Source organism: Grus americana, chromosome 14, assembly GCF_028858705.1.
Source record: "Grus americana isolate bGruAme1 chromosome 14, bGruAme1.mat, whole genome shotgun sequence".
NCBI classification, from domain to species: Eukaryota; Metazoa; Chordata; class Aves; order Gruiformes; family Gruidae; genus Grus; species Grus americana.
The window spans coordinates 10,164,571-10,178,720 of record NC_072865.1 but is presented as its reverse complement, the minus strand read 5'-3'; the positions used below and the strand labels follow the sequence as shown (position 1 = coordinate 10,178,720).

The 14,150-nt window shown below is 55.0% G+C and overlaps 1 protein-coding gene across 1 annotated transcript; it reads right to left on the bottom strand.

The window, feature by feature from the left end:
• Positions 1 to 4,053: 4,053 nt before the first annotated feature.
• Positions 4,054 to 13,833, bottom strand: ZNF346 (zinc finger protein 346). Its single transcript, XM_054841486.1, has 7 exons — positions 13,743 to 13,833; positions 13,519 to 13,622; positions 13,333 to 13,428; positions 12,174 to 12,324; positions 10,338 to 10,577; positions 7,735 to 7,828; positions 4,054 to 6,439 (listed from the first exon to the last, which is right to left on the bottom strand). The coding sequence occupies exons 1-7, from the start codon at positions 13,801 to 13,803 to the stop codon at positions 6,334 to 6,336; spliced, it is 852 nt and encodes a 283-aa protein (XP_054697461.1). The 5' UTR covers positions 13,804 to 13,833; the 3' UTR covers positions 4,054 to 6,333.
• Positions 13,834 to 14,150: the final 317 nt, after the last annotated feature.

Below are 14,150 nucleotides of genomic sequence, written 5' to 3'. Positions count from 1 at the left end.
ACGCCCACCCTGCAGGGCCATGCCACCAGGGCCAGGGCACAGCTTTGTCCACGCTGCTCTGACGTGTGAAACCAGCAACTTCCAGCACGACACGGTTTCACTGCAAGGGCTGGTTGGTGCTATAATCTCCTACACCACCATCCACCCCATGCTGCTCCCCACCCAGGGTGCTGGTCCCCACCCTGGGGTGCTGGTCCCCCCTGGGGCACAGGGGCACACAGAGCAGTCCCTGGGGCCAGCAGCCCCTGGCAGCTGTTCATTCCTGCCGGCGCGTGAAGCGGATGAGAACATCAATTTCACGGAGCAGCAGCCGCCCCTGCAGAGCTCGCGCTGTGCCGGAAGCACAGAAAAACGTTGGGTTCCACTCGATTCGAACCGAAACCAAATTAAAAACAGAGAAGTGGTTGTTCCCAGCACCGGGAATGCTGGGGGAGAGCTGGGACTTGGGGGAGCCCGTGAGAGCCACAGGCTGGGATGGGCATGGAGACACCCCCCCATATCCCAACCAGGTCCCCCACTGCTGGGTACGGTGCCCGGTGGGAGCAGGGCAAGGGGACCAGTGCTGGCACCTCGCCCCGCATCACACCAAGCATCCCTGCCAGGCCAGGCAATGCCGGGGCAGGCTGGGGCATGGAGGGGCTGTGCTGTGGGCAGCTGGGAGCCAGTCCCCTCCCTGCCGTGGAGCAGCGCTGGGCCGGGGGTCAGGCTGCCTGGCTTGATTTATAACAGCAACTGATGGCAAACAAAAAGCCCTTCATGGCAGCGCAGCCCCACTGCCTGCTGCCCGCTGCCAGCAGCACCACCCCAGCCTCCGCCACACCAGCAGCTCAACAAGGGGGGTTTGTGCCAGCACCAGCACTCCATGCTATGAGTGTGCCCCTGCCCCACCACCTTCCTTTGCTGGCCCTGTCCCCCCCAACTCCCTGGGCTGCTCCCATCAGCTGAAGCACAGCAAGGGACACGTGTTTCCCGGCCGCTGAGCCGCAGAGAGAGTGTGGGAGCTCAGATGCAGCAGGGTGCCCAGGGAGGGAGTGCATCCCCAGGGCCCTGCAGACGGGGCAGCGAGGGGGTAGGCACAGTGCAGATGGGGCAGGGGAACCTGCTCTGCCCCATGCCCAACTGAGGAGAGGTGACTCTGCAGCCAGACCCTCGGCCTCACTCATGTATGCGGGGCCCCGCGGCAGTGAGCACACACGAGGGGCTGGGTGCCGGGCCCGGCATGCTGGGGCTCCATCCTCCCGCCCCTGCCCCTTCCCCCAGGCAGTAAATCATCCCCACTCCCCTCATGAAAGGCCCGTGTATTCGCTGCCGGCGCAGGGAGCCTGCCTGGTGCCAACAATATTGCTCTTGGAAGGCAGCCGGGGCTGCGGGAACACAGCCGCCCCTTGTGCCTGGCCCCAGCACTCGCTGCCGCTCCCGCTGCGGTGGCACCTGCGGCCAGCATGAGTGCGCACAGCACAGTGGCTCCTGGGGGGCCGGAGCCCGGGGGGCTCTTTCCTCCTGGAAGTTTCTCTTGGCCTCCCCTGAACGGCTGTTGTTTGGGGCACAGGCTGCGCGGCTCCCCATACCCCGTCCATGCATGGAGTCTGGTGGCTGAGACTGAGCAAGCTCATGCCACATGCCAGGGCTATGTGAACCCCACTGCACTGTGCCAACCCAACAGCACAGGGGTCCTGGGCTACCCCAGCACAAGGGATCCCAGCTCCATCCAGCCCTGCTGGCCTTGACACACGGCAGCTTCCAGCCCCGGCCACAACCCGCTACCCTTGTATCAGCAGGGACCTGCGGAGGCGGGCAGGGGCCAAGCTGGAGGGGCAGGCAGCCCACCCCAGGCCGAGCAGGATGCTCCACAGGGGCCACGAGCTGCCAGACTCGGGGCAGCGCTCCCCACCAGGCCCCGGTCTCGCCTGCCCATCCTTATCTCAGGCAGGGAGGGACCAACAGAGCAACCTGTCCCAGTTACGGTTTAACCAGGCAGAACTTGGCAAACATGAACCTGCTGCTCCCTCTGGGGCCCTGAGAATGTGGGGCCCAGCGTGGGGGCTGCAGGACGGGGACATTGGGGCCCCGGGCTTAGGCCAAGCCCCCAGCGCGGCACAGGAGCACCCACAGATTCAGGCACTGAGGGCTGAGCTGGGAGCACATGGGGCTGGGGCTGGCCCGGCAGCACAGAGCGGGCAGTGCCATGCCTCGTCCCTGCTGCAGCCCTGTCGCCCCTGCCTGGCCATGCTAGGTACCACCAGGGCTGCAGCTGGCACACAGAACGGGGTGCAAGGGGCCAGGATGGGCGCTGCTCCCCTTGCGGACGTGGCACATGCCATGCACTGAGCTGGGCACAATAGTGCCCATATGGGGGCTGAGCAAGCGGGAGCTTTGCCCACGAGCCCTGACCCCCATGGGGTATGGGGGCTCCTCCTCAGAGTGGTGCGGCAGGGGGCTGTGAGGCAGAAACGGGGCCACCCCGATGCTCCCAGCCCCTAATTGCAAGCAGGCGCCCAGCATTGCCTCCACATCTGCACCTGATTTACTCACTGGAGCCAGCAGGGCCACGAGGGATGGCAGCGGTTGAGGCTGCGGCCGGGGCTGTGCTCCCCCCAGCTGAGGGGAGACCCGGGGCCCAGCCCCACACACTGCCAGAGGAGCAGCCGGCTCCTCAGACCAGCAGGCTCCACGGAGCTGGCTGCAGCACGGGCAGGGGACGGCAGCGCTTCCGCAAGGGACGTGGCTGGCGGGTGGCTCCGTGCCCTGTGCCACGCCTGCCAGCCCGGAAGGCGCTGGGACTCGGCCTGGTGCAGGCAGCCAGAGCCCCAGCCCGGTGAGGTGCTGCCCACAGAGGCCCTGGCAGGGAGGAGCAGGACTGGGCAGCCCTGGGCACAGCTGGGCAGGGGCACGGCGCCGGCAGCACGCCGGCACCAGGGCACAGCCTGGGGACAAGAGCCACGCTCCATCCTCAGCCTCCCCCTGCATGTGGGTGGCTCTGGCCTCACATCCAGGCTCCAGCTCCCCTCCTGTCACACCCAGGGGTGCCCACGGGTGCTGGGACCCCCCAAGAGCAGCGCAGCAGCAGGACGAGCAGCCAGCAGAGTGGGGGGACACCAGTGGTTTTGGCACTCACATGGTCCGTGCTTGGAGCACGGGGATGGGGCCAGCATGGACCTGCCATGGGCACTGCAGCCCCCAGCACGGCTGGCAGGGCCACCTGGTTGTGGCTTCCCTGGCACAGCTGCTGCCAGCTGTCCTGCCACTGGGGAAGAGGATGTGCCAGGGGTATAGGCAGCCCTGCAGCCGCTGCCTCCTCCCCTGCACCTGCCCCAGGGAGCGCCTGCACCCACGGAAGGGCCGGGAGCTGCCAGACACGCCGCAGTCCTGCTGCGAGGAGGGGAAGAGGTCAGCGAGAGACAGGCTGGCAGCGGCAGGCACGCTGCCCCGGCAGAGCTGTGCGCCACGGAAGGCAGACACAGCTCATTTCTCCCAGCACCACCTGCATGGCCGATGGCCCTACCACCTTCGATGCCAGCACAAGACCCTGCACTGCTCCTGGGGACACTGGTCTCCTGCGCTCTGCCACAGCTCTGCCCGCAGAGGAGTGGGACAGCCGGTGCCGGGCACCCAAGCCCACCTCAGCAAGCAAGCTGCCCTTGAACAGACAGCAGCGGAGCATGCCTGTCACGATGCCACTCCTGTGCTGCCATAGCAGTGCCAGGGAACAGCCCAGCATCTTGCGACAGTCATGGATATTTTCGGCACCAGCTGCACAGCAGCTTGCAGAAGTGCCAGCAGCCTCCCAGCCCAGACTGTCCCGTCTTCCCCATGGTGACTGTGGCATGCCCAGGGCCACACTGACTTGCCAGAGCAGCGTGGAGGAAGGCACTTAACAGCTTCATCTGGACCTCAGGGTGCTGCGGGATGAGAGCAGGGCCTTGAGGAAGACAGATGGGAATACAAACCTCCTGCCTCTCCCAAGTACTTCAAAGGTATCTGCATCCTGTTCTCTGCTTTGAAGTATGGCAAAATCCCAGGAAGGGCTCTAGCAGAGAGACAGCACCCGAAAGTAGTAATAAACACTCTATTTGGAGAGCTTCACCTTAGGGAAACAGCAGATACATAAACACTGTGTACAGGGGAAGGCAAAACTGTCAGTACACAGACAGGAGTGACACACCAGACTGGGCAGTGCTGGAAATGGATCCCTCTTGGTGTCGACGCGTAGCACATCTAGCGGGCACCTGCCCTGGTACAGCGGGACAAGAGCTAAGCAGCAGAGATCGGAGTTGGAGGCCATCCAGGGCTACCAGGCGCACAATGCTTCCTTCAGTTCATCGCAATTTTCTGCTCATTGATCAGCTCGCAAGGTTTAAAAGGACTCCCTCTTGTAGCAGGAGACTAAGGTCAGACCTCAGCAGTGGAGCAAGGCTGGAAAACATTAGGAAGGCAAACCCAGACCAGCAGGAGCCTGTCCTAAGGGAAGATGGCAGGGTGAAGAAAAACAAAGCTCACGCACAGCCTGGAGTGGGGAAGGCACTCCAAGCACTGAGATTAGCAAACAGCTCTCTTTCTCCTTGCTTAACCTGACCAGCGCGCACACCAGATTTTGGAACTGCCTCTTCAGCCCGGTTCTCAGCCCCACAAAGGCGTCAGCTGCTCCCCTGGCACACAATGCTGGGAGTTGAGGGCCCCAGACCACCCTCCGGCAGCTGCCGGGGCCACACAACTGGAGGCAGCAGCTTGGCTCAGCCCCTCCCGGCAGCACAGTGCACCCACGGCTGCCACCCATGCTCCTGCCAGCCCCATGGAGCACCACCAGCCACGTAAGTCCACAGAGGGGCCACATTCACGTCCTTCTGCCCCGTGGAAGAAAAACAGCAGGACATTCGCCACGGACTAGCAAAGTGTCAGCTCCACGGAGGCTGGGACAAAGCTGCAGGGTGCCCAACTTGGAGCACTGGCACTGAACATGAGGCCAGCCCAATGCACATGACACTTGCGGTGGGCTAGCAAACAACAGACAATACCTTAGCTTAAGGCAAAACATCTAAAGAACTCACCCAAAATGCACAGCAGTCTCAGGTGCCTGCTTGCCCTTCTGTCCGGGCCTTTTCTAACAGATCTAGTACATTAGCACCATGAAGAGACCAGCAGTCTTAATTTCCAGGTTTGAAATATACAACATCCCTTTTCCAGGACAGTACAAATGTGTAAGAACTTTGAAGGGAGGGGTTGGGCAAACAGTGTTCTAATGAAGGACTAACGAAGGCAAGTTTCCAGAGGATTTGTAGCTTTTTAGCCAGCTAGCGATTTGACCAAGTTATACTACAGTTTTCTGCTGTATCTAGATTTATTCCCTCTCTTTTCCCTTAAAACCCTCCTTCCCCACAGTATTTTGATGGCAATAAGGAAAATGCTGCACTTCCATGCAGACCCTGACAGAATTAAGAGATGACCTCACCCTCCTCTACCTTCCTCTGCTGATTGCATTCAGATCTTGGAGATCTCCACCGCTGCCAAGTTTGGCTGAGATTGGTTTAAGTCACGGGGGGTAAAGACACACACGGTGAATGATCACGTACACCTGTTTCCATAGGAAACCAGGCTAAACAGTTACTTCCTTCCACGTGGAAATCCTCAGAGCAGAGGGTTGAGCTGTCTGGAGAGCCAGCAGCTCTCACCCCTCTCGCAGCCCTCCACTCCCACCAGCAGCGGTTTGCACACCAGAAGTTGTAACTACTTGTCAGACGGACCCAAACAACCCAGCTCTGGAACTGCAAATGGCTCTGATGGCAATCAGTGGCTCATGAAAGTCTGCACACAAACCTGACTGGAGGAGGCACGGAAAGAGATGCCACACTGGTTATTCCCTATTTTAGGCCTGTATAAAGCCAGACAACCTGCACCGTGTTCCATCCACACTGTATAAGCACTGCATGCTACGGTCTAGGAGCTCTCCTCCAGCAAAAGCCACCTCTGAGTGTGGGATGCTGGCCCTCCAGGTGCAGGAATCCATTATTTGCTCTGGTGAGGGAGGAGGCGGCCGCTACCAGCCTGTTGCCAAACCCTCCTTATACCAGATACACACTTCCTCTCACACCGCACCCACCTTCACAGGAAGCAATTACACAATGAAAACTACTCTAAGGGAGTGAAGTATTTGCTGTCTAGCAAGTCTCTTCCAGCTGGATCCTTTTCCTGACAGATTCAGTCCCCGTTCTGCTCAACGGGTGCATACAGGAGGGTAGGGCTTTGCTTATCCAGAGGGATAATGAAACCATTGTGGGCTGGCAAAGGATGTGCGTTCTTGGGCCACCAACAACTCCAAGAACAGTGCTGCAACTTGCTCTAGAAGTCTTGGCTGAAATAACTGTAGCCTCCTGGGGCAGTTGACTCTTCCCGGACGTACTGCTGTGGCGGGAACGGTCCGACAACCGGCACTGCTCCTGGCATCCTGGATATCGAAGGGAGTGAGAGAAAGAGAAGGAAAAAAAGGAGACAATGTCAGAAGTGCTCCGAAATCTGCCAGCTGCAATCACTGCTCGGCAGACATGGCTGTCAGTGCAGCAACAGCCTACTGTAGCCAAGTCAACAACTTGCCAGAAAAGCTTCCAAGCCTATCCTTGCCCTCCATGCGCGTGTGTAAACAGACACCTTTAGCACGGCACAATTAGCTATGGCACAGCTCAAGGTCTGTTAAAGAGCTTCCATTACAAAGCAAGTATCCTGGCTCTCTTCAGACTGCAGAAGCTGGCCCGGAATGGGACTGAACGGCCAAATCCAGAAGCAGCTTTCTGAAAGGGAGTTGTGTGGTTGCAAAAGCTCGGACAACATCCACAACATCCATGCCCTTAAAGGGAACATCTATGTGCGTGTGTCGGGAACATCCTCAATGTTATCTATCTAGAACGGGATACTGGCCATTCACTGATCCAGTTGTGCCGTTCAAGAGCTGAAACTTTCCTGGGATGACAGATGGAGCACGTGTCTTCCAATTAAGTACTCCAGTGAGCCAAGGGACCATGGGGCTGTTATTCCACGGACAGGCAACAAGAGATCCCAGTTTTCCTCCTGTCCTCTGTGGGAGATTACTTCAGGTAAGCTTTCCAAATACCTCTTTCTTGTATGAAGCCCTCTAGCCAACACAGCTCATTACTGATCCTCTTTTAGCAAAGGCTTTGAAATTAGAGAGATGAACTTTGACAGTGTCCAGAACAAGTATTTTTGGTGATTCATCATCTGGCAGCCTAAATTTTTCTGATTAATAATCTATGCAGGGGATGCCATTATTAAACTCACCAGCTGTGAGAGCGAGTTCAGAAATATAGTCTAGGTTTCTGGAGCGTGCTGACTACATGCCAAATTTTAAGACAAGCAACCTCAACAGAGATTAGAACAGCAAGCAGATCTCCGCTGAGCCAGTCTTAAGTTAAAATCTCAGTTGTTAGAGAAACGGTGTTTAATGGGTGTCAGGCTGGAGGCACTCATTGCAAAGGTCCACACTGAGCTGAACCATCGAGAACCAAAAGCAACTGCGGTGCACTTCTACTTCAGCAGCATCCCAGAGCTGTCTGCAGAGGGAGCTGCCGAAGTCAGTTGGCTTCAGGACAAAGACAGCAACCTTGCACAAACCCTGTTTTTCTGCTTGCAAGTGAGCTGGAAATACGCATTCAAAACTGCATTTTAAGTTATGTTTAAGTCATCGATTTGAACAGCGAGGTTGGAAACACAGACAAGAATGTTACTTACTGATTCTTGTGTTTGAAGCCACTGATGTGAGCTTGGTACTGCTCTATGGAGTTCAGCACTATGTTACAAGTGCTGCAGGGGTACCCCTTCCCAGCTGAAACAGACATCAATGTTAGCACACACAGCTAGCCAACAACTTGGTGCCTGAGGTAGAAACAAGTGAGATAATCAATCACTGGATGTGTCAAACAACTGCTAAACAAAGACAAATAGCAAGTCAATAGCCTGACCAGGCAGGGAGGTCACAGAATCCCACTAACCCACCAGGCATTGGTCAGTCACCGCGAGGGAATCGCTAAGCCAGAAAAGCTTTCCTGGTCAGAACATGGGTTTGTTTGTCTATACAAAGAAAGGACACATTTCCTATAAACAGTTCACAATGTCAGACATAGTAAAAATCTCAGCATTGGGACACCAAACCTGATAGTTATACTGCCTTTGCAAATCCATTTCTTTCCCAAATTCCCACTTCTCCTGATCTGTACATCTCTTAACAGAAAATGAGGGAGATACTTAATTTGTAAGCTTGTAGTGTTTCAATAAAAAAAGCAGCCAGAGGAGATTACACACAACGTCCAGTTCCACAATGCAGCATTCTGCTAAGCCTTGCTGAGGTGCCAACTGAGAATATTAAGCTCTATCCTCAAGCAGTTTGGTTAGTGTCAGCGTATCAGTTAACTGCAAAAAAAAAGAAAAGTTTCCAACAATAGTTGTACCAGACAGATCAATGGTTTTGTGTGACATGACAACTCCAGCTGGAATGAAAGTTCGGGAGGTCACAGATACCAAACAGGCAAGCATGGCAGCAAAGCTCAGCACAGGAGTCTCTAACGGAAAATCCTGGCAGTTGTCCTCAAGACGTTAAGTGCTCCTGAATTTTGGCTCCTCGGGGAAGGGCTCTACCTGGGAGTCTCACAAAAAAAGCATTTCCTTAAGGAGAAAGAGGACACTCACCCCAGGGGTGCAGAGCAGCGTAATCGCTGAGTGGGAAGCACAACACAGGATGTAGCAGACATTTCCCCACCTGGCTTCAGCACGTCAGAGAGATTTCGGACTCTAGTGGGCCATTCAACTCTCAAAACAGAGCTGGACCTGAGCAGGAAAGGCCAGAGGAGCCGCTACAGCCCTCAGGTCTGCCTCCCTGTGTGATTGAGGTCAAGATTTCTCTGATGCAAATCTGGCCAACAGGTGTGTGCACAAAGTTGTCCAAACTGCACTCCTGCACCCCAAACTGGTGGTTCCTAGAGGGACTTTAAGCAAACACCTCAGTGCTGTGCTGAGCAGAACACCTGCTGCCAGACAGATTCCAGCAGAGAGAAGTTTAGGGACAGGCATGGCTGTTAGCACACGGGGATGGGTGTCAGAGAGAGCAGAAGAAAACATCCCCGACTGCAGCCCATCACATCCGAGCAGCCCCTGATTACAGCCCAGGCTCTGAAACATTGCCTGAACAGTTGTAGTGCTGTGGAGATGTGTCCATAGGTACTCTGGTTCTGCTGGCATTTCCCAGGAGACATCACTCACACAGGCAAGGGCACTGCCCACCTACCCAGCCTGCCTGGGCTGGGGCTCCTGCCACTGTCAGCGCCTGAGTCATGCTGAAGTGGAACCATTCATCAGGCCCCACTAATTAGGTAAAGAGCAGATGGGTAACGCTGGATACCAAGCACCTTTTCCATCTCCCACACAACTACGCAATGTGGGAGAGAATATTACTTGGATAATTGAGCCTCATTTCTCATAAGTGCTACCGGTATCTAAAGGTGGCCTGCGAAGAATTAGAATAATTAATCTTCTGCTTGTGTGGGTTTTTATGACAGAGAAAGAAGCCCTTGAAGAAGATTTTAAGATGATTTGTCTGCTTATTATTTACCTCAAGCATCCAGCAGGTACTAGACTTCCTGGTCCAACAGAAGGCTGTTGGGAGGAACAAGGGAGTTTACTGTGAGCTCCTAATGCTTTCACTGGACTCCAGGGCTTTCATCACAGAGAAGCGCTCATAAGCGGCACATCATAAACTAAATGAGTTTTAACTGTCTGCCTAAAGTTCCTCCTTAATAGCTCTTTTTTTTTTTTTCTCACATTCCTGCTTGCTCCAGAGAGCATTAGTTCATCAGATGGAAGTGCCCACACAGAGGCAGAAAGGCATTCAGGGAGAAATCTCTCTGGCTTTCACGTACTTTGAAGCAGCAGGTGCAGTTAAACCTATTTCTTCCATCTTTGGCTAGTCCCCTCCGAAGACATTTTTTAAACATCAAATGCCACTTTTATCTTTCGATTTTGGATGCAATCCACCTCGCTAGAAACAGTACTGGCCAAAATCCCTGGATTATCCGCATGGAGAATAAAAAGGACACGTCCCCGATTAAACAACATTGCAAAACACAACCCAAAGCCTGTCACGAGTAGCTACAGTCTAAAACCTCTCTTGCTGCCAGGGGGTTACAAAACCAACCAAATTAATCTTACAGTGTATAATCAAGATCCCCATTGCGAGCGATTCATCCCTGCTCCCTGTGCACAGACTCTCTCGTCCAAAGACATATTGTTGTTCTCCCACCCTGCTCTTCAGCTATTTACTAACTTGCCTGCCTAGGACTCACCCATGAAGGACGATGCCGGTGCATCAGGGGTTCGGCCATAGTGTGCCATCAGCTTGTGTTTGGTCTCCTGCTTTCTGTGCTTCTTGCCTACATAATGCTGTTTTGCCATAAGGGGGTTGTTGAAAGTGGCATGGCAGAGGCTACAGAACTTGTCTGGGTCAGTAATGTCCTTGTTCTCTTCGTTAGAAGACACGGTAGAGGTGGGGACGGTAGCAGAATGTTTTTGTGGGGGCACCACTTCTGTAGGGTGAATCCAAACTCTTGGTCAGTCACAGAACTCAGAAGTAAAAACCAGTCATTTAATTTCCCCAAAACTCGCATTAAAAAAAAACCCCACCACCACACCTGAAACCCAAGCTAGACAGAAAATGTAAGACATCTAGATAAATTCATGTTGCTCCTACCTCTTCCCTTAACACTGCAGAATTGAAAGGTGTGTGGTAAGAGTAGGCAAGTCAGAGTAGGCCAGAAAACCTTCCAGGGCTAAAAAAACCACCCAACAGATTTGCATATTTCCCCTTAGTGGAGTTAACAAAGCATGGCCCTATTCAAGAAACACTGGACATGAACAAGGTTCTACCTGCAATTATCATCACCCAGGAAAAAAAAGAGGGAGGCAGCTAGAACGCGAGTACAACTCCCTGTGCAGCAAAGGCAGGTGGTTTCTGGAAACACTTGATCCTGAACTGAAGTCACGACGAGTCGTGCCTGAGAAATAGCATGAACAGGACTAGGTCCGATGGAGTGAATCCACACAGAGAAGCAGCTTTCCTGTCTGACGGAGAAACCTGCACCCTCTCATTACCGGGTACCAAACATCAGAGTGAGGAACCTTCTAAGGACCAGAGAGCTTATCTCAGGCTGAAACGGCAGCTGCGCACCAAACCGCTCATGCATACATCCACCCCTTCCTGAAAGCTCTTCTCATACCCAAAAACAAGGGCTTCAAAGAACAAAAACGTCCCACAGGCCACCCTGACTCCCGAGCTGGCTTTGCTGTGCAGATACAACCTAGCAAAGCTGTGAAGACACCCTGGGACTCACAGTTTCTGCCTGGAAGATCCCAGCTCAGAGCTAGCCCAAGCTGCCATCCTCAGGCACACTCAAAGGCTGCGTTTTCCCCCCGTCCCAACCAGCTACAGTACCCCAGGCTCTAGGCTGCACCTACCCACCCTGGAAAGATGGTCTGGTCTCCCTCTCCACCCACTGGGCCTTTCTGTTGGCTAGCAAAGGGACGGGACACACGTCAGGTCGGACTCGAGGTCGACCCGGACTGTATCCCATCATGACAGTAGTCAACAGCAAGTGCTGTGGGAAAGCACAAGGTCAGGACGAGCACATACTGATGTTTCCCAGCTACAGTCTCCCGATCCCCAGCATCTGCAGCTCATGAGTCCCTGAACCTCAGAGGCTACATATTTGTAGTTGAGCAACCCTGATGAATTTGCCATATCAGAGTTTCACCAGTCACTTCAGTCCCTGTAAGCTTTTAGCAAGCATCGTATCCTGTGTCAGACATTTCTACAGCTTAACGTCATGGTCCCTGAAGAGCAGCTCTCTCCTGGTCCCTGCGTGCAGGGACAGGTAAAACGCTGCTGCAAGCTGTGTTTCTCCAGAACAAAGCAAAACAAAAACCCACGTAACTTTTAGCCAATGCCAGCCCACTGAGCAGGCTGCTGAGAGAGGCACTGAGGTGCACTGCTGGCTTACTCTGTTTCATAGAAAAGAGTACACACATCCTCACAGGAGCTTACACTTGGGGTCTAATGAACCTCTCAACTTTTTCATTGCTTGAATAGCCCCTCAGTACAACATGAAGGCGCTGCAAAGTCATACCTTCCACTTTGGGGGACTGCTGCTTCATGTTCTTGGCATGAGTCTTGCCCAAGTAGTGAGATGTTGCCACGGCTGGAGAGGAAAAGGTCATGTTGCAGATGGGACAACACTTGTTTCTGTCTTCCCCACTGCTGCCTTCCTGCTTGCTGTCCTGTTCACACAGAATTGCAGAGCGGCTGAGGATGGCAGGGACCTTGCAGGTCACCTCGTCCAGCCTTCTGGTTATGAGAAGAAACACTAAGGCTTGGGTGTCTAAGAATACAAGGTAATCAGAGACATTTAGGTGAAGAAGTCTGAGTAGGACTTCCGTGATGCAGCGTCATCCTCTTTTATTGGAGAGTGTTCTTGCACCAGATTACTTTTTTTAATCTGTTAGTGAACTGCCCTGGCCTATATGGGTTAAGAACAAGGTTAACTGAGTCGCTGTCAGAACTGGAACAGGCAGCCTTTTGCTCTGCAAGGTGTGAACTGAGCAACTTGAACATCGCTATCAGCTGGGTCATCTGCAACACGATGCCAACAGAGCAGACAGCAGCGGTCATCTCTATACCTAACACTGTATGAGAAGGCATCCGCCTCTATCACCCACTCTGTCGCCGCAAATGTTGAGGAGTTAGGGATTAAAGCTGAAGCAATCATAAAAGTAGAATCTGTTTCCCAAATGAGTCACGGGGCAGACAGATGGCCGAGTGGAACGTGGTGCCTTTACTGACCAATGGGCTCCAGCTACCAGCTGAGGAAACCTAAATAAGTAAACCAAGGATCACCCTTGAAAGAGAATTCCAGTAGATGGTCAACCCAGCGTGCCCTCTGTGAGAGCAGAAGTTATGAAATTATATTCCTGACATGTTGTCGCTCCTGTTCACTTTTCCCTCTCCTTTCAAGCAAGACTATCGATAAAAGGCAATCTGTGTTTCTTTAAACGGGGAAGACATACTCATGAAGACTGTTTAATTGGGAGGGGCAGCAGGAACTGTGCTCACTGAGCGGAGGTCTGGCACCACACCTGCCATCGAGCTCTTCAGTTCTCACAACACCCTTTCCGAGTGCGTTCTCTTCATTCACTCATTAAGGCGCCCAGGCCATACAGCAGCCTTAAGCCCAGCAGGTCCTGCTCCACAGCGTTTAGACCTGAAGAGCTCTAACGCTCTCCTCTCACCTGCTTTGCATCCAGCCTCATCTTCTTCCCGGGGGCAAGCTCCTCTCCGCCGTGGATGGACAGGTAGCGCCTCACCTTGTTGGCGTGCTTCTTGCTCTGGAGAAAGCAGACAGAAACCCGCCCTGACCCGCTGCTCAGCGCCCCGCGGTACCCGGTGCCGGGCGGCGGGGGCTTCCCGCTCCCTACCTGGTAGTGGGCCAGCCTCTGGGACTCGGAGATGAGCAGGGCGCTGCACACCTTGCACTGGGCCTCGGTGAAGATGTGCCCGTTCTCCCGGATCAGGCGGTCCACTGTGAGGGGAGACGCAACCGGGGCGTCAGCGGCCCGACCAGGCCGCGCCGCACCTCACGAGGCCCGGCCGTCCCCCCTAGACCCCCGCTCCTCCCTTCTCTCGCCCCTCGGCTCCTCACCTGCCTCCTTGCCCACCGGCAGCCCCGCGGCGTCCCCGTTGCTACCCGCCCCGTCCGCCATCTCCGCCGCCGCCAGCCCCGCCCCCCTCCGCCTCCCGCCGCTCTCGCGAGAGCCGCCCGCGCGCCCCCCAGCGCCTAGCAACGGCGGGGTGGCCTCCCGCGAGAGCTCCGCGCGTCCTCACGTGCCCGCGAACGGAGGCGGCAGCGGCGGCCATGTCAGTTGTGGGCAAGGTGGGGGGGGCCAGCGGATTCCTGAGCCCGCTCGCCGCCGACCCCAGTCTTTGTGGGTGTTTAAACGACACAGCGGTTGTTGCGGTGACAGCGTTAAGCGTAGGGCTCACTTTTGAGGTACCGAGGCTTCGCCGCAAGTAGGGGGTTGAAGGCGCCCCCTAGCGCGCTCGCCTTCTC